Source organism: Pseudophryne corroboree, chromosome 7, assembly GCF_028390025.1.
Source record: "Pseudophryne corroboree isolate aPseCor3 chromosome 7, aPseCor3.hap2, whole genome shotgun sequence".
In the NCBI taxonomy this organism is placed as follows: domain Eukaryota; kingdom Metazoa; phylum Chordata; class Amphibia; order Anura; family Myobatrachidae; genus Pseudophryne; species Pseudophryne corroboree.
The window spans coordinates 178,968,649-178,989,600 of NC_086450.1; the positions used below are offsets into that span (position 1 = coordinate 178,968,649).

General features: G+C 45.0%; 2 protein-coding genes across 7 annotated transcripts in view; one reads left to right on the forward strand and one right to left on the reverse strand.

Moving 5' to 3' along the window:
• The window catches only part of ATG9A (autophagy related 9A), a 176,444-nt gene extending 175,080 nt beyond the window's left edge, over positions 1 to 1,364 (reverse strand). For 3 of the 4 annotated variants that reach the window (XM_063933826.1, XM_063933822.1, XM_063933824.1), the window contains exon 1: positions 1,255 to 1,364. The gene's annotated coding sequence lies outside the window, so the exon portion shown is untranslated. The remainder of the gene's footprint in view (positions 1 to 1,254) is intronic. The other variant, XM_063933823.1, reaches the window with a different exon arrangement.
• A 155-nt stretch (positions 1,365 to 1,519) lies between these two features.
• Positions 1,520 to 20,952, forward strand: part of ANKZF1 (ankyrin repeat and zinc finger peptidyl tRNA hydrolase 1) — a 167,817-nt gene continuing 148,384 nt past the window's right edge. For 2 of the 3 annotated variants that reach the window (XM_063933829.1, XM_063933830.1), the window contains exons 1-2: positions 1,520 to 1,615; positions 4,549 to 4,676. In XM_063933829.1, the coding sequence (XP_063789899.1) occupies positions 1,608 to 1,615; positions 4,549 to 4,676 (136 nt within the window). In that variant the 5' untranslated portion in view covers positions 1,520 to 1,607. Of the gene's footprint in view, positions 1,616 to 4,548; positions 4,677 to 20,952 lie in introns of those variants that run through there. The other variant, XM_063933831.1, reaches the window with a different exon arrangement.

The window sequence follows — 20,952 nt, forward strand, 5'->3', positions numbered from 1 at the left end:
GTTCTCCAAGTGCCAGCATGCTGGGGCAGGCTTGCTGGGACCTGTAGGCTACCTGTAAAGAACAATATTACTATTCTTTGCAGGTGGACTACATGTGCCAGCAGGCCCTTTATGTCCGGGCATGCTGGCACTTGTGGTTCTCCAAGTGCCAGCATGCTAGGGCAGGCTTGCTGGGACCTGTAGGCCACCTGTAAAGAACAATATTAACACAATGAACCCCGCACCCACCGCCACCAGGGGTGCGGGGCATAGCACTGGGCTATCAGCCCAGTGCTGGTTATTGCTCGGGAGGGGGGGACCCCATTTTTATTTTTTGGGGTTCCCACTTTCCGAGGAATTCCAACCCTGGGCTGACTGGCTGGGGGGGCAGATTAATGTTATGGCAGGGGGACCCCACACTGATGGGCAGATGTATTAACCTGGAGAAGGCATAAGATAGTGATAAACCAGTTATATGTGCAAGGTGATAAAGCCAACAGCCAATCAGCTCCAATATGTAAAGTAACAGTTAGGATCTGATTGGCTGCTGCCTTTATCACTTTGCACATATCACTGGTTTATCACTTCCTTATGCCTTCTCCAGGTTAATACATCTGCCCCTGAGTGTCTCCCCTGCTATGGCATTACTCCCCCTGGCTGGTTCTGCCTAGTGCTGGTTTTACTGATGTGTCGGGGGACCACACTTTTTTTTTTCTTTTTTTTCGGGGGGGGGGGGGGGGGGGGGATGGAGGGCTTGTTAGCTGCCAGTGCCTCCCCAACCAGTGACCTCACCGCACGTCACTGATGTAAACAGCACAGAGAATAGTATGTAAATAGCAGAGACTGTAATCTGCACCTCTCTAATTAGACGTTCATACTCTGCACCAACATAATCAAGCAATATACATTAAAAATATATACGTGTGAACAGTATTGAAAGTTAATTAGAATAAATACATTTATTGACAGTACAAAAATAATGTCAAATCTCTCTCTCTCTCTCTCTCTCTCTATAGCGTTAGTAACTATATTACACTAGACACGATTAGTGCTGTGGGCCTCAGCTGTGCTATGACTACATTGTTACCGATATCTGACAGTATTTACCTCTATGCCTGGGCATCTTATACGTGGGCGCATTCTCACAATACATAAACAATACGTCAGTAAACATTAATGGATGTAAGCAAATGTTCCTATCACTGTCACTAAAAAAAAGGTCCAGACCAATCAGGGAGGGTCCCTAACAACAACCGTGGCCCTTTCCCACATTACCCGCAGGGTGTCCGCCTCTCACCCGCCTCCGTTGCCCGGGCACTGTCTACCACGGCCGCTCCTCTACCACAGTCACAGAGCAGACAGCCCTTCTCTCTATAGCATTGACTTGACAGCCTACCAATAAGAATACAGCTTCTGGGCAGAGGGCGTTTCAATGACCAATGACGGGTAGAGCACGCAACTCCCTAACCAATTGCGGCGATGTGGGGCGGGGTCCGGGTTTTAGCTTAGGTTAAAGTGAAAGCATTGCGCGATGTATTATCATGTTTATTGTGGAGGGATGGGCGGAAGTGGCGTAATACGCGGAAGCGAAGTGACAGACAGATGAGTGTACATGCCATGTGGGCAGCATGGAGGGGTGAGCTGCTATCTATGTTCTACAGGTCACATTATTCTCATGTGTATGTTAGGCAGCCTGAGGTTCCACAGCTGTTGTGGACATAATAGGTTCAACGTCCAGCATGCCTTTCCAAATACCGTTTGCCGGTGCATGCTGGAATTCGTAGTTCCACGGCAGCAGTAAAGCCACACGCTGCATGATCTAGGTGCAGATAATTTATAAAAGACTATTTTGGTTGTTGTCTATCATTTGCGCCACATGCTGGGCTGTAAGTCTAAAAATGTCTAATCAATGACGAGGCTGAAGTTAGCTTCTTATTCGGCCAGCTTCTTATTCACTTCTTATTCGAGCTCCAGCTTCTTATTCAGATCATTAATTTTTGCAAGGGTTAATGAGTCTTGGGTCACAATTTTGACCCCCTGAAATCAACAGCGTAGGGTCCCTTGCATATGACCCACTTATATTTTACTTGGCCCAACGCTGTTTTGGGCATGAAATACACTGGCAAAGTGGGCACACACACCATATTTTGCCATTTGGAATTAGCTGTAGTTTTGCAAGGGTTAACTCGTCTTGGACCACAGATTTGACAGACTCGTTAACCCTTGCAAAAATTAATGATCTGAATAAGAAGCTGGAGCGCGAATAAGAAGTGAATAAGAAGCTAACGTCAGCCTCTTTAATCAATGATGGTAAAAGGTAAAATTTCCGTTAATTATGTGGTATGGAGCCGCTAAATTGACGCTCATAATGCCGAACTTATTAAAATGTTGACATTAGGTGTAGGGCTTTTCATAAACAGTCAATGTCGACATGAAGACCATTTTGACATGTTCACTGAACACATTTTCAAGGCGATGTTGTCTATATTGTTTTGAGCTTAAACAATAAAAGGCCTTTCCATGTCCACAATTGCTTGTAGAAATAGTAGTAATCCTAAACCGTTACTGTTTACATATCGGAATCACACATTGGCTGGTATTCAGTTGGCCGCGGTAATTTACCACAGCCAATTGATTTGCCAGGTGCTATTCAGTTATCCTGTTACCTGGCACTTATCGAGGATTATGCTTCAGGTGACTCGGGTACACAAAGCATAATACCCAAAAAGTAGCCCTAAAAGCTCCAATAACACATGGGTACAGTATAATTAACAGCCTGAAGTGAGACATCAGGCAAAAATAGTGATAATATCCTGTTTGGGTTTTTTTTTTTCATGTGAAAAGTTTATCGGAGACAATCGAAAGCCCCTATGGAGTAGTCAGTTGATGCTAATACATGGTTCAAGCAAAACTCATAATAACCTTTCTGCAAGGGATGGTAGGAGTCTAGAATCTGAAGGAGTTGCAGTATCACAAGTGGTCTAATTATCAAGTACTATGGAATCCCCCAACAGCAATCTAGTCTCATATCTTTCTGTATATTTAAGGGAGACTCTAATAATGCGTTTTGATAGTCTACTAAGGGAGCAGTAATATATAGCTCTCCCAAGAATCAAAACATTTTGAAGTAAGTTTCTCTTCATTTAAAGTTGTCTCCAACCAAGCTATCTGAAATATATTCTGCAATTTACCTTTGAAAACAGTTGGTGAAGGTAGATGAGGAAGAATCTATTATTTCAAAATTGTTCTGTGGGCTGCTGACCTATAAGCCAACAATAACTTCCTACAATCTTTGGCGACCCTCTGTAAAGCCCCATACGCATTAAGTGATATTATTAACAATATCGATCATTTGCGCCCTTCTAAGCAATATCATTTGTAATAGCACCCAGTGTGTATGCACTATGCAATGAATGATGCACACTTCCATGGGTAGTTAATGACATACCCTGTCCTTCATACATGCAGGTCAATCTGGGGATTTCGTTGACTATACCATGCTGCCAAATGCAGCATGGCCTCTGCTCCCCAAGACCCCCCATCCCCTTGCGCTCGCCGTCGTTCGTCGCTGGTGGTATGTGAAAGTGTGTATGCACTTGCCGATGCCTGCCCCACCGCCGGGTCCCTGCGTGCGCGATGTCACTGGGTACACAAATCGCATAGTGTGTAGCCGGCTTAACTCCTCTTTCTCTTTTTTTTTTTTCTCTCTCAAATGTGATGCTTAAAAGGAGCACCGGTCTCTTGAATTCAATCTTTCAGACTGGGGTTTTGTTTTTTTTTTAAATGGCAAAGCAGGAGCAGAATATTCTAATACTGTGAAATGGATCAAGTTGGCTGGTTTTGTTTTAGATGCAGAATCTAAACCTATGTAAACGTCTTTGCTTATCTCAAAATATCTCCCAACCCGACCTCTTCAATCTTCTCAAGATCTACGTCTCTCATCCACACTCATTACTTGCGCCAATGCACGATTGCAGTGCTTTCTACTTTCATTCTGTGGAATGCCCTACCACGCACAATAAGACTCTCCTGTAGTCCCCAAACCCTTCAAGCGGTCCTTGAAATCTCACCTAATCAGGCAAGTTTATAAAATTGCAGAACCGCTCACATAACCTTCATAAGCTTTTCTATCCAATTATATCAGCACTGTACAGTCCACACATGTCCTGACATATCTTCTCTTCCTTTACTTTCTATTCCTCCTGACTCTGGTTCATCATTGCTGTGTGGCAACTTTTGCAATCTGGTGGAAAACTATGTGTATCAATTCCTATTTAATAGATTGTAAACTTGCGAGCAGGGCTTTCCTACCTCTGACTGTTTATTACCCAGTTTTGTTTTAGCATTGTTTCCAATTGTAAAGCGTTATGGAATATGCTATGCTATATAAGATACTGTAACATAAATAAGTAAATAAATCTTATCATTTATTGACTAGAACTAAAAAAAAATAGTTGCGTTTTGGTGAAAAGAACATTGATCAGGTAAACTGTGTTAAAATACAGTAAGTCTGTCTGGTTGTACTTCTGCCATAAAAGCTTGATGTATTTTGTTATATTCTCTTCTCAGACCACCTGGAATGCAGGCAATCTTTCTGTTTGATCTGAATCCAACAAGCCCCTTTCTGTCAGACCTTTCACTGAATAATAACCATAACGCTAAGGAGGACTTTACAGAAGAGAAAGTGAAACACCCAGGTATATATGCATAGACTGACAAGGACAGCTGTAAGTAGACTAAAGCTGTCACACACTAGAACAATCTCGTATCAGTATGTTGTTCCTGGCCAAATCGCCGCAACATATCGTCTGGAACATTTGTATGTGCGCGCTTCCATGGTCGTTATCATTGTCTTCTGTCGTCTCTGCTGCATGGTCATCCAGACCCGTCTCCCCCCTGCATCAGCAAGTGTGTATGCACTAGCCGATGCAGGGTATCATCGCCCACCGGATTGGTCGGCTTTACATTGTTCTGATGTGTATCTGGCTTTAGATAGGTCATTTATTCTTCACCCCTAGGAGGCTAAGTGCAGTGGAAAACTAGGGGTATTACATCTCCCTGCGCCTTGTCGTAGCGTGGCGTATTTAGCCACAATCTAATACAGGTTGAGTATCCCTTATCCAAAATGTTTGGGACCAGAGGTATTTTGGATATCGGATTTTTCCGTATTTTGGAATAATTGCATACCATAATGAGATATCATGGTGATGGGACCTAAATCGAAGCACAGAATGCATTTATGTTACATATATACCTTATACACACAGCCTGAAGGTTATTTTAGCCAATATTTTTTATAACTTTGTGCATTAAACAAAGTGTGTCTACATTCACACAATTCATTTATGTTTCATATACACCTTATATACACAGCCTGAAGGTCATTTAATACAGTATTTTTAATAACTTTGTGTATTAAACAAAGTTTGTGTACATTGAGCCATCAAAAAACAAAGGTTTCACTATCTCACTCTCACTCAAAAAAGTCCGTATTTCGGAATATTCCGTATTTCGGAATATATGGATATGGGATACTCAACCTGTAAATAGAGTTTCCGGCGGGTGCAATACTGGTGTTCGTTCATCAGCTGTCGCTTTTCATTTTTTATTTCCATATCAAATGCACCAAACACTAAAAAGGAGCATGTTCTATTATGGTGGATATACTGATATGTATGTTGAACAAGCCTTGTCACGCTAACAGTTATATTACACAATGCAAATATCACTAAGCTTGTGCTGGGGCACTCATGATCACTTATGATATACTGAATATTTGACATTACAAATCTCATTCATTTTTTTTTTTTGCACACAGTCTTATGCCATCTTCTCGGACCTTGAAATTTAGCAGTGACTCAATAATACCTTGCTTATACAGTACTGTTTATGGCTGGGGCACTCATGACCACTCAGTAGCTACAGTACCAGTACCTGTATAAGTATAGGAATTTTTTTTCGCATTGAGCTGATTCCGTGTGTCTATGCCCCACTGAAAATGACACTGAACTGTATTGTAGTGTATATCTGTGTAAAAAGTAGCATGCAAAGCTTTTTTTTCTAATTTCCAAAACAAGTTCTGTCATGCTTCCTTTACAGACTCATATATGCACACAGATATACAAATCAGTTTGCGAAAAAAGCTGTGCTTGCTACTTTTTACGCAGGTATACAATACAAGTGTAGCTTTTCAAATTATGAGAGTCTGACTCAGACATGCACACAGATATACCAATCAGTTGCCCTTACAAAGAGTGTCCTCACTATGTCACTGCAGGTGTTAGTAACCTGTCTCCATGGCTCTCTTGGCATAGTGGATTCACCAATGGTTACCATGCCCGTGAGCTAGGGTTTGATTCCAGCAAAGGACGAGATGTGTTGACAAACAATTTAGAATACTTTTCTGTGATTAGATGTATGCTGGAAATAATGTATGTTATACATTGCAAGTCTCATTTTATTACACACTGTGATTTGTGCAGTACACATTGTTCAGCAAGCACCGATCATCAATTTCTGCACTGTGCTCACACAATGCTAACATGCTTTACAAATGAATGCTGAGTCCCAGGATTATTGTATAAAGTGATCACACACTGTATCGAAGAATAACACAGAAAAAGATCAGCTTGCATTGAAATCATTGTGCGTCTCCACTGCACACAACTAGCAATACCTTATATGCATCGTTATGCTAATATGATGCACAAGTAGTTTCTGCTGAATAAAATGATATGTGGCATGCCTATATTCTGTGTGCGAGTGTGGCTGTATTTGCATACGAAATGTTATGTTACAGCGATTTCCAGGAAAACTCTAATGTAGCATTTCCTATGCAGATACATTTGCAGTCTCGCACTGAATATGGGCATGCCACATATATATCTTAATCAGCAGAGTTTGCTCGTGTATCATATTTGCGTAGTGATGTGTACAAGATGCATTTTTTTTTTTTTTTTTTTTTTTGTTACTGCAAAACATTGGGGGTTATTCTGACCTGATCGCATGTTGCCGTTCATCGTAGCGCAGCGATCAGGTGCCGACGCATGGCTGACAGCCGACTGCTGTCGTTGACTAGCGGTCGCCTCTGCCTGATAGGCAGAGGCGGTCACTGGGTGGGAGGGGGCAGCACAGTGGCGTTTGGCCGCCGTTTTTTTGGGGGGCGGGCCGCAGCGGCTGCGTGACATCACATGCAGCCGCTGCGACCCGGTCAGCGACCAGTAGCTCCCGCCCAGCACGCAAAAGCTGCGCTGGCCGGGAGCTACTCCTGAAGGGCAAAAGCATCGCCACTGTGCCATGCTATTGTACTTCTGCAGGGAGGGGGGCGGGCCTGACATGCGGGACGGCCTAGCCCTGTGCTGGACGTCCCCCCACACGTCAGTGTGCCTGATTGTAGCCTGCAAAATTTTTGCAGGGCTACGATCAGGTCTGAATTAGGCCCGTTAGCAGAACTGACGGCTCACTCACGCCTCGCAGTGCATGCACAATGCTAACATGCCTTACAAATAAACGTGCCTCCTTTTGCCTTCTGTGTTCCCTTCCCCCAACCAAAGCCAGCATTCGGTTGGTTGAGGCTAGATCCAAGTGGCCTAAAGGACCTTTTCCGTAAGGGGGAGGAGTCACGACACAAGGGGGAGGAGCTAGGCCAGCGGGACAGTTGCTCTACTATCCCCGCAACCAACTATTACCTTTAGTAATTAGGTGGCGAGTGGAGTGGAGCGAGCCACCGAGCCCGAAGCGAGCCCGCGAGGGTACTTTTCGGGTACCCTGTTCGGCCGTAGCGCCTCCCCCTGGTGACGTGTCTCCTCCCCTAGGTACATCAGAAGGTCCCTTCTCCCACTCCGATATAGAACCAACCGCATTCGGTTACATAGTGTGCCAGTCGTGTTGTGTTTGTAATTTATTAATCAGTACACCCATTCTGTGAAATCACAAGTCTCACTGAGGGTGGGATTGGGGTGTGGGAGGCTGTCTATTAACCACTTAACTGACAAATAATTTTTCCGAAAAAACGCTCAGTGTCAGGTTTTTTTGTATGAATGAATTAGTTGTAGAATGCGTATTTACCATTTATTGAAAATGATTTTAGTTAAAAAGAAAAAAAAAAAAAAAGTTTTTCCGAACATTGGTAATGAACATCGCGACCATTGGAAATATCCCGACTATCGCGGCTTTCAGTTTGAAAGCAGGGACAGCCACCAGGTGCTTGGGGGGGCTCATTTACACTTCCCCAGCGGCTGCTATTGTCTGCAGCCGCTTGCTGGGGGGTCCTGTCATGCTGACCGATCAGGGGGAAGTGTGCAGGGAGGCAGAGGTCCCTCTGGGAGCAGCAGCGGAGGGAGGTTTCTCTTCCCTGCAGCTGCTATCTCTCTATCTGACTGGTCGCATCCTGTGCGACCAGGTTAGATAACACTTGCTGGTATGGTTGCATCTGATGCGACCATGACAGGTAAGCGGTTAAAGCAAAGTGGAGGCCCTGGAAGAAGTACAGTAAACACAGGGGCAGATTTATTAAGCTCGGTGAAGTGATAAAGTGGAAGGTGATAAAGCACCAGCCAATCAGAGCCTAACTACCATGTCACAGGCTGGGTTTGAAAAATGACAGTTAGGAGCTGACTGGCTGGTCATTTATCACCTTCCAATTTATCACTCCACCGAGCTTAATAAATCAGCCCCACAGTCTCATAAAGATAACACTATTGTAATTTGAAAAGCCACCCTTGTATTCTATATCTGTGCAAAAAGAAGCAAGCACAGCTTAGGAAAAAAGCTTACTAATTTTTTTTTATTTTTTTTGTGATAGTGCTGTTTGGCCCAACTCTCACTGATTGTAAGAGCTGTGTAGAACTGTGCTTTTCTATTCTGTGAGTTGGAGACGCTGAACAAATCTTTTTTTTCTCTGACGTCCTAGTGGATGCTGGGACTCCGTAAGGACCATGGGGATATAGCGGCTCCGCAGGAGACAGGGCACAAAATAAAAGCTTAAGGATCAGGTGGTGTGCACTGGCTCCTCCCCCTATGACCCTCCTCCAAGCCCCAGTTAGATTTTTGTGCCCGGCCGAGAAGGGTGCAATCTAGGTGGCTCTCCTGAGCTGCTTAGAATAAAAGTTTAGTTAGGTTTTTTTATTTTCAGTGAGTCCTGCTGGCAACAGGCTCACTGCATCGTGGGACTTAGGGGAGAAGAAACGGACTCACCTGAGTGCAGAGTGGATCGGGTTTCTTAGGCTACTGGACACTAGCTCCAGAGGGACGATCACAGGTTCAGCCTGGATGGGTCACCGGAGCCGCGCCGCCGTCCCCCTTACAGAGCCAGAAGAGACGAAGAGGTCCGGTGAAATCGGCGGCAGAAGACATCCTGTCTTCAGACTAAGGTAGCGCACAGCACCGCAGCTGTGCGCCATTGCTCTCAGCACACTTCACACTCCGGTCACTGAGGGTGCAGGGCGCTGGGGGGGGAGCGCCCTGAGACGCAATATAACAGAATACCTTAGGTGGCAAAACAGAATACATCACATATAGCTCCTGGGCTATATGGATGTATTTTAATCCCCTGCCATTTTACACAAAAAAGCGGGAGATAAGGACGTCGTGAAGGGGCGGAGCCTATCTCCTCAGCACACAAGCGCCATTTTCCCTCACAGCTCCGCTGGAAGGACGGCTCCCTGACTCTCCCCTGCAGTCCTGCTTCAGAATCAGGGTAAAAAAGAGAAGGGGGGGCATTGTTGGCAGCAAATAACAATAATTAACAGCAGCTATAAGGGAATAACACTTATATAAGGTTATCCCTGTATATATATATATAGCGCTGGGTGTGTGCTGGCAGACTCTCCCTCTGTCTCTCCAAAGGGCTAAGTGGGGTCCTGTCCTCTATCAGAGCATTCCCGGTGTGTGTGTGCTGTGTGTCGGTACGCGTGTGTCGACATGTATGAGGAGGAAAATTATGTGGAGGCGGAGCAGTTGCCTGCGTTGGTGATGTCACCCCCTAGGGAGTCGACACCTGACTGGATGATTGTATTTAAACAATTAAGTGATAATGTCAGCAATTTGCAAAAAACTGTTGACGACATGAGACAGCCGGCAAATCAGTTAGTGCCTGTCCAGGCGTCTCAGACACCGTCAGGGGCGCTAAAACGCCCGTTACCTCAGTGGGTCGACACAGACCCTGACACAGATACTGAGTCTAGTGTCGACGGTGACGAGACAAACGTAATGTCCAGTAGGGCCACACGTTACATGATCACGGCAATGAAAGAGGCATTGAACCTTTCTGACACTACAAGTACCACAAAGAAGGGTATTATGTGGGGTGAGAAAAAACTACCAATATTTTTTCCTGAGTCAGAGGAAATAAATGAGGTGTGTGAAAAAGCGTGGGTTTCTCCCGATAAAAAAACAGCTAATTTCTAAAAAATTATTAGCATTATATCCTTTCCCGCCAGAGGTTAGGGCGCGTTGGGAAACACCCCCTAGGGTAGATAAGGCGCTCACACGTTTATCTAAACAAGTAGCGTTACCGTCTCCTGATACGGCTACCCTCAAAGAACCAGCTGATAGAAGGCTGGAAAATATCCTAAAAAGTATATACACACATACTGGTGTTATACTGCGACCAGCAATCGCCTCAGCCTGGATGTGCAGTGCTGGAGTCGCATGGTCGGATTCCCTGACTGAGAATATTGATACCCTGGATAGGGACAATATTTTGTTAACTATAGAACATTTAAAGGATGCATTATTATATATGCGTGATGCACAGAGGGATATTTGCACCCTGGCATCAAGAGTAAGTGCTATGTCCATCTCTGCCAGAAGAGCGTTGTGGACGCGACAGTGGTCAGGGGATGCGGATTCCAAACGGCACATGGAAGTATTGCCGTATAAAGGGGAGGAGTTATTTGGGGCTGGTCTATCGGACCTGGTGGCCACGGCAACGGCTGGAAAATCCACCTTTTTACCCCAGGTCACTCCACATCAGCAGAAAAAGACACCGTCTTTTCAATCTCAGTCCTTTCGTTCCCATAAGTACAAGCGAGCAAAAGGCCACTCCTTTCTGCCCCGGGGCAGAGGAAGAGGAAAAAGACTGCACCATGCAGCCGTTTCCCAAGAGCAGAAGCCCTCCCCTGCTTCTGCCAAGTCTTCAGCATGACGCTGGGGCTTTACAAGCAGACTCAGATATGGTGGGGGCCCGTCTCAAAAATTTCAACGCGCAGTGGGCTCACTCGCAAGTGGATCCCTGGATTCTACAGGTAGTATCGCAGGGGTACAAACTGGAATTCGAGGCGTTTCCCCCTCATCGTTTCCTGAAGTCTGCTTTACCAAAGTCTCCCTCCGACAGGGAGGCAGTTCTAGAAGCCATTCACAAGCTGTATTCCCAGCAGGTGATAATCAAGGTACCCCTCCTGCAACAAGGAAAGGGGTATTATTCCACGCTGTTTGTGGTACCGAAGCCGGACGGCTCGGTGAGACCAATTTTAAATCTGAAATCCTTGAACACTTACATAAAAAGGTTCAAATTCAAGATGGAGTCACTCAGAGCAGTGATAGCGAACCTGGAAGAAGGGGACTATATGGTGTCTCTGGACATCAAAGATGCTTATCTCCACGTCCCAATATACCCTTCTCACCAAGGGTACCTCAGGTTTGTAGTACTAAACTGTCATTATCAGTTTCAGACGCTGCCGTTTGGATTGTCCACGGCACCTCGGGTCTTTACCAAGGTAATGGCCGAAATGATGATTCTTCTACGAAGAAAAGGCATTTCAATTATCCCTTACTTGGACGATCTCCTGATAAGGGCAAGATCCAGGGAACAGTTAGAAGTCGGAGTAGCACTATCTCAGGTAGTGTTACGTCAGCACGGGTGGATTCTAAATATTCCAAAATCGCAGCTGATTCCGACGACACGTCTACTGTTCCTAGGAATGATTCTGGACACAGTCCAGAAGAAGGTGTTTCTCCCGGAGGAGAAGGCCAGGGAGTTATCCGAGCTAGTCAGGAACCTCCTAAAACCAGGACAGGTCTCAGTGCATCAGTGCACGAGGGTCCTGGGGAAAATGGTGGCTTCTTACGAAGCGATTCCATTCGGAAGATTCCATGCAAGAACATTTCAGTGGGATCTACTGGACAAATGGTCCGGATCGCATCTGCAGATGCATCAGCGGATAACCCTGTCGCCAAGGACAAGGGTGTCTCTCCTGTGGTGGCTGCAGAGTGCTCATCTACTAGAGGGCCGCAGATTTGGCATTCAGGATTGGATCCTGGTAACCACGGATGCCAGCCTGAGAGGCTGGGGAGCAGTCACACAGGGAAGGAATTTCCAGGGCCTGTGGTCAAGCTTGGAAACGTCTCTTCATATAAACATTCTGGAACTAAGGGCCATTTACAATGCCCTAAGTCAAGCAAAACCTCTGCTTCAGGGTCAGGCGGTGTTGATCCAATCGGACAACATCACGTCAGTCGCCCACGTAAACAGACAGGGCGGCACGAGAAGCAGGAGGGCAATGGCAGAAGCTGCAAGGATTCTTCGCTGGGCGGAAAATCATGTGATAGCACTGTCAGCAGTATTCATTCCGGGAGTGGACAACTGGGAAGCAGACTTCCTCAGCAGACACGACCTTCACCCGGGAGAGTGGGGACTTCACCCAGAAGTCTTCCACCTGATTGTAAACCGTTGGGAAAAACCAAAGGTGGACATGATGGCGTCACGTCTAAACAAAAAACTGGACAGATATTGCGCCAGGTCAAGGGACCCTCAGGCAATAGCAGTGGACGCTCTGGTAACGCCGTGGGTGTACCAGTCAGTGTATGTGTTCCCTCCTCTGCCTCTCATACCAAAAGTACTGAGAATCATAAGAAGGAGAGGAGTAAGAACTATACTCGTGGTTCCGGATTGGCCAAGACGGACTTGGTACCCGGAACTTCAAGAGATGCTCACGGACGAACCGTGGCCTCTACCTCTAAGAAAGGACCTGCTACTGCAGGGGCCTTGTCTGTTCCAAGACTTACCGCGGCTGCGTTTGACGGCATGGCGGTTGAACGCCGGATCCTGAGGAAAAAAGGCATTCCAGAAGAAGTCATCCCTACTCTGGTCAAAGCCAGGAAGGACGTAACCGCAAAACATTATCACCGCATTTGGCGTAAATATGTTGCGTGGTGTGAGGCCAAGAAGGCCCCTACAGAGGAATTTCAACTGGGTCGTTTCCTTCATTTCCTGCAAACAGGACTGTCTATGGGCCTAAAATTAGGGTCCATTAAGGTTCAAATTTCGGCCCTGTCGATTTTCTTCCAGAAAGAACTGGCTTCAGTACCTGAAGTTCAGACATTTGTAAAAGGGGTGCTGCACATACAGCCTCCTTTTGTGCCTCCAGTGGCACCTTGGGATCTCAATGTGGTGTTGAGTTTTCTAAAGTCACATTGGTTTGAACCACTTTCCACTGTGGACTTAAAATATCTCACATGGAAGGTGTCGATGCTGTTAGCCTTGGCTTCAGCCAGGCGTGTGTCAGAATTGGCGGCTTTATCATATAAAAGCCCTTACTTGATATTTCATTCTGACAGGGCGGAATTGAGGACTCGTCCTCAATTTCTACCTAAGGTGGTTTCTGCATTTCACATGAACCAACCTATTGTGGTACCTGCGGCTACCAGGGACTTAGAGGACTCTAAGTTGCTTGACGTTGTCAGGGCCTTGAAAATATATGTTTCCAGGACGGCTGGAGTCAGAAAATCTGACTCGCTGTTTATCCTGTATGCACCCAACAAGCTGGGTGCTCCTGCTTCTAAGCAGACGATTGCTCGTTGGATTTGTAGTACAATTCAGCTTGCACATTCTGTGGCAGGATTGCCACAGCCAAAATCAGTAAAAGCCCATTCCACAAGGAAGGTGAGCTCATCTTGGGCGGCTGCCCGAGGGGTCTCGGCTTTACAACTTTGCCGAGCAGCTACTTGGTCAGGGGCAAACACGTTTGCTAAATTCTACAAATTTGATACCCTGGCTGAGGAGGACCTGGAGTTCTCTCATTCGGTGCTGCAGAGTCATCCGCACTCTCCCGCCCGTTTGGGAGCTTTGGTATAATCCCCATGGTCCTTACGGAGTCCCAGCATCCACTAGGACGTCAGAGAAAATAAGATTTTACTTACCGATACATCTATTTCTCGTAGTCCGTAGTGGATGCTGGGCGCCCATCCCTAGTGCGGATTGTCTGCAATACTTGTATATAGTTATTGTTACAAAAATTCGGGTTATTATTGTTGTGAGCCATCTTTTCAGAGGCTCCTTTGCGTTTATCATACTGTTAACTGGGTTCAGATCACAAGTTGTACGGTGTGATTGGTGTGGCTGGTATGAGTCTTACCCGGGATTCAATATCCTTCCTTATTATGTACGCTCGTCCGGGCACAGTATCCTAACTGAGGCTTGGAGGAGGGTCATAGGGGGAGGAGCCAGTGCACACCACCTGATCCTTAAGCTTTTATTTTGTGCCCTGTCTCCTGCGGAGCCGCTATATGCCCATGGTCCTTACGGAGTCCCAGCATCCACTACGGACTACGAGAAATAGATTTATCGGTAAGTAAAATCTTATTTTCTTTCTTCTTATTTTAACTTAATGTAGAGATTATTTTAAACGGCACATCAGAGGAGCGTTCCATTGTAAGGCATGTTGTCACTGGGTGCTTCCGTTCCAGTGATTTCATACTCCACCCTGCAGGATTACTATATAAAAAGAAAAAAAAACTACTGTATTTAATGTACACTGGCTTGCTACATTGCACAGTATTTTGTAGTTCCATATCCATCTGCTGCTATTCCGCACTGTACTGTAGTTTTCATTAGTGGAGCAATCGCCACCCAGTGGTGAACCTGTGGATCATCTAGCGTCTTACTTCGCCAACCTGCACTGTTTGTATGGCGCGACTAGGACGCCTGTGTGGCGCAGCAATGATGAGCATGGCTACATATGTAGTAAGTTTGCTTATGCTTGTAATACACCTGCTCCCAACATGGGATTCCTCATCTCTCCTTCTGTCCCTGTTCTCCGTTACAGGTAAAGTGAATCTTTAATCTGCCTTGAGTGTGGAGACCCCTGCATCATTGCCTGTCCTAGCCACCATTGTGACCTAAGCAGCGAGTTCTGAACAGAGGCCCTTTTAGGCCCACACATTCAGGAGGGGGAGATTTCTTAAAATGAGATTAGTGTCCCAGTACATTCTTTAGGAGATGGCGGAAAGCCCTGTTGTGCATTCAGTTACCATGGAGGTTCCCACTTATATGTCACAAACCAATCTGGTTCAGCACATGCACATGGCCTGGGAAGAGTTGTAGTCGGAATCCCGAGTGCCGGCAGTGGCGCCACAGCTATTCCCTTCGTTGTGCTCGACCCCTATCTGCATTCTGGTGGTCGGGATTTTGACCGCCTGAATCCCATAACCGACGCCCTGGGAATAAGATTGCTCCTGTGTTACTTTGCAACAAATGTGTCCTCACACACCTATGACACCAGAGAAGGAGTCAGGTCCTGCTGTGGATGGTTACCTGTGGGCAGAGCTATGGCAGAAGTGGGGGAGCCAAAGTTGTAAGTGGGCGGAGCCAGTGCAGCAAGTGGGCAGATTCAGAGCCGGCAGCCAGCTTCCGTAGTGTGCATCCTGCAGATAGAGCCAGCTGCTGTGACATGTGCAGCAGTGTCCCGGCATCAGCGGTGGTGTGGCAGAGGCGGAGCTCAGGGCTGTTGGTGCAGGACTATGGAGGTGAGAGAAATACTCCCTGCGCACACACACAGCCTGGGGTGGAGCTGGGGAGGTGGCCAGCAGCAGCAAGCTCAAGGTGTAGGAGCAGCTGGAGGCAAAGCAGCAGGATTGATTGGCAGCTGAGGAGCAGATCCAGGAGACTGTATTCCCAGTGACAGGCATTCAGGAGGCTGCAGCAGAATTAGAGTTTCCCAGCTCCCGTCAGCCGTTAAGGGAGTCGGGAGAGTAATCTTGGTAAATGGCATCCCTCACTATCTTGTAACAGCTGCACAGCTTATTATCATCATACCAGTGCATCTCACAGCAAGGAGGCTCAGTTGTGGGTGAGAAATGAGGAAGCATTTATTATACAGTAATGGACCTTCAGTCACGTTATATGGGTTAGGAGTCCCATGTTGTAGCCAAGGTGGTTTATAACTGACTGTCTACATTTAGCAGCAGCTATGTGGATCTTAATATAATAGAGGCACTCTATAGGAAACTCCTCCAATAGGGAAAGTCCTTTAAATACTATATCTAGAGAAGTGGAGCTATAGTTACTGTGACTTAATTTCCTTTCTGCTGAGAGACTGTGGAAGGATAAAAAATTGTACAATAAATACAGGTTGAGTATCTCTCATATCCAAATATTCCGAAATACGGAATATTTCAAAATACGGAGTTTTTTGAATGAGAGTGAGATAGTGAAACCCTTGTTTTTTGATGACTCAATGTACACAAACTTTGTTTAATACACACAGTTATTAAAAATATTGTATTAAATGACCTTCAGGCTGTGTGTATAAGGTGTATATGAAACATAAATGAATTGTGTGAATGTAGACACACTTTGTTTAATGCACAAAGTTATAAAAAATATTGGCTAAAATTACCTTCAGGCTGTGTGTCTAAGGTGTATATGAAACATAAATGCATTCTGTGCTTAGATTTAGGTCCCATCACCATGATATCTCATTATGGTATGCAATTATTCCAAAATACGGAAAAATCCGATATCCAAAATACGTCTGGTCCCAAGCATTTTGGATAAGGGATACTCAACCTGTAGTATATTATTGTAACAACCCTGGAACATTTTCTAGAAACCCTAGATAAGGGAAAGTTATGTATTTCTTCATCAAAAGTCGTATGACAATTGGTCATGAACCACATCTATATTGGATTTACAAAAAAAAGGGGGCCCCAATGAGTGCACTAAAGTTACTGAAGTACCTAAAGAGACTAACTTACACCTGGGATTAATTGCAACATCATTGTGTTGTAATGTAAGCTTTATACCTATAGAAGTTCATTCTACCATATACTGACTACATAACAAATATGTGTAGTAAATAGTTTGTGATTTACTCAGAATACATCAAACCATTATAAATATCTGTATGTCATGTTAATGTGATTCTCACATAAACGTATTGGAGGTTACTGAGAAAAGCAACTAAAGTGGCCTATGGAAAATAAACACAACTTGGTTTCTTTAAATGTGTAATCTTATTGTACAAAATTCTTTTTTTTTTTTCCCCAAAATTTTTTTTATTGAGACATCATGAAAATCACAACACAAGTTGAGATGTACATTGATCATGGAGTAATAATACACAGGGATTAAAATCAGAAAACGTACATCAATTTTTCTTTTCTTTCTAATAATAAAGACATTAGCTTTCTAAGAATTCAACATTTATCATGCTGACGTTATTATACACAGTATAGGCAACCAAGAGGGAGGCCGCCACAATCGCCCGCTCCTAGACCAAAGATAGAGGTAGGTCCTGTGCAGCCAATCTAGTCAGGTACCATGTGGTATTCTTGAGGCTGTTGTGAATGTGTAGACGTGTATTAAGGGGCAAAGTGGAGATATAAGATTCCCAAAGATTAAAGAATCGTTCCACTTGTTTACCTTTATCTACAATGGCCTCCACCCAGTCCATCCTAAAAATATGATTTAGCTTATTTAAAAATAATGGTATCTGTGGTGGCGTACTATTTATCCATCCCTGTAGTATCGTCTTTTTCCCCACCGCACTTAAGGCTATCAGTATTTTTTTACATTCTGATGGCATGCGGAGAGCAGGATCAATGATGGCCAAAACTGCCATTCGGGGTTAAAGGGCACATAGGTTATTAAGTTAGCCTCCGCATATCTCCTAACTAGATGCCAAAAGTATTGCACAATCGGACATGCCCACAAACAATGAAAGGTATCAGCCTCACTCTGGTGGCATTTTGGACAAGAATGTGATTCAGTCGCTCTCATATGGAAGCGCCGTAATGGGGATAGGTAAGTGTTATGATACACATTAAGAAACCATTCGGTGTACATGCTTGCTGGGAGGATTTTTCGGGAGTAAAGTAGTGCTTTTTCCATAATTGGTATGGTCAGGTCAGGAAAGTGAGCCAACCATGTGGACATACCACCTGTCACAGTAGCGTGATCTAATATTTTTCTCAATAAAGTATAGTGGATGGAAATGGCCTTGTGACTCGGTACAGGGTGTGTTAAGAGGCTATCCAGAGGATTGGTCCAGTCCCCATCCGCAAAGTGTGCAAGAACATGCCTGACATAGAATTGTGTTTGTAGAAATGGAAGGGGAGACGAAGCAATCACAGCATGCCTTGTTGAAACCTCTGAAAGGGTGGGCAGACGGCGGTCTTTCACAGACAACAATAAGCGAATTGACGTTATACCATCCTCCCTCCACATTTTGAATGGGTGGGCAGCCATGCCGTCTAAAAAGTCTGGGTTTTTAATTAGGGGTAAGTGTAAGGATTGGTATGGGTTCAATTTCGCATCATGTCGCAGTATGTGCCACATTTTCCTAGTAGACCATAGAAGAGGGTTAGACCGAATGTGATCAGGTATTTCCCAGTCGTGTTGGTGGAGGAAACATGTCAAGGCTACAGTCGGTAGGAAGCACTGTTCGAGGGATGTATTCGTATAGATAGAGCTGTTTTGCAGCCAGTCCCTTAAGTGTCTCAAAAGAGCAGCATGATTATAAACCACTACATCTGGAAAATTGATACCCCCGTTGGATTTAGGTCGAGTAAGTTTACGCAAAGCAATACGCGCTCGGCCCCCCTTCCATATGAAGGTTCTAATAAGTTTTATTAATCTGTTGTGAGTCCTGCTTAGTCAACAGTATGGGAAGCGTTTGCAAGGGGTATAGTATGCATGGTATAGCCACCATTTTCAAGAGGTTAGCCCTACCGAGATATGACAATGGAAGACGCTCCCACCTCTTAATATCATCAGTTAGGGTGTGTATGGCCTTATGTACGTTGAGTTTGTATAGTTCCGAAATACAGCGTGGCACCATAACACCCAAGTATATAATATATGTGGACACCCAGTGTAAGGGGAAACGTGTGGCTCAAGTCGGACACGTCACATTGCCACACAACAACAAAGCTTTAGATTTGTCCATATTAATACTAAATCCCGAAATGTGTCCAAATAATTGAATCTTGTCTAAGATCAGAGTAAGGGAATGTCCGGGGTCTGATATATAAAGAAGGATGTCGTCCGCGAAAGCTGAAAGTTTAATTTCCTGACCACCCACTTTTATACCTCCAAAAACAGACCAAACCTGTAGTGCCCTAAGCAACGGGTCGAGGGCCAAATTAAATAGCAGAGGCGATAGAGGGCATCCCTAACGGGTTCCCCTTTCCAAAAAGAATCGTTGGCCTTTGATCCCATTAATAGGCAGATGGAGCGTTGTAGATATATCGTATATAGTTAATAAAGCTCGTGTCAAACCCCCTTCTCTCCAATACGGCAAATAAATGTGGCCATAGTACCATATCAAAGGCCTTGTTGGCATTGAGGCTAAGAACCATGTTTTAGTCTGTGCATGGAGATTGGGATGCCGCCAGAGCCATGCGGATTGCTTTAACCGCATGTCTGCCAGTTACAAAACCCATTTGTGTCGCGGTGAGGATATCCGGGAGAACGGATTGAAGCCGCGTCGCCATTATCTTGGCTAATAGTTTGTAGTCTACATTTAAGAGACTAATTGGTCTGTAGGAGGAAAGGAAATTGGTGTCCCTATCCGGTTTAGGGATAAGTGTAATAAAGGCTTCATTAAAGAGCGGGGATGGAGAACTCCTCTCAAGTATTGCGTGAAACAATTCCAGTAAGGAGGGGACAATTTGGGCCTGTAACATGCGGTAATAATCTCCCGACAAGCCATCTGGACCTGGAGACTTACCATGGGGCAAATTGGAGATGGCAGCGTTAATTTCCTCCGCCTTTATATGACCCACAAGGGCTTCTCTCTGGTCTCTGGTCAGGGGGGGGCAATACTTCATCTGTGAGCAACTGTGTTTGTATACCAGTATCTATTTGTGTCGATTGAAACAAGGACTGAAAATAGGATTGAAATTGTTCTACTATTTCCTGAGATTTAATGATGACCCGGCCGGACCTGGGGTGGTGTATGGTGGTTATAACATGTCGTTTTTGAGGAGGTCTAGAAATGACCGCCAATAATCTACCAGCCTTGTTGCCCCATCTATAAAAATTTTATTTTTGGTGAAATCTAAGGAATGTTTTGCTTGGGTAGCTAAGTAGGTTTCAAGCAGGCGTCTAGCCTGTTTGTATTCGTTAAGGGTAGTCTCCGTTGGGTTAGAAGTATATGTTTGGAAGGCCCTGGACATGGTTGCTTTTAACGTAGTGTATTCCAATTTTTGGAATCTTTTTTTCCGGGTGACATAACTAATAATGTGACCCCTCATCACTGCCTTTGAGGCATTCCAAAAGATTTTGGGTTTGTCCCAATATTCTATGTTGTCATCAACGAAATTGGTCCAATGATATGTTAGGTATAGTTTAAAGTCCTCCGAGGCTGCCGGGTATTGTGGGAATCGCCAAATACGATCTGTCGAATGCATATGGGGATGGGTCAGCGCTAGCGTGACGGGGGCATGATCAGAGATCAATTTATCGAGTATATCTACCCCAGCAATCTGGGACATTAGGTGATCGGCAATGAAGAACCTGTCAATACGAGACAAAGTTCCATGTGCCAACGATAAATGAGTGTGCGTCCTGTCAGTTGGGTGTAGCAATCTCCATGGGTCAGAGAGGTCTAAGGAGTCTCGAAATGCCAACAGGTGTCTGCTCTGGGAGTCAGTGGTGGTTCTCGACACAGTCTGTGATCTGTCAACTGTAGGATCGTCCACCATGTTATAATCCCCACCCACTATTAGGGAGTAGTTAGTTCTGCTTAGAAG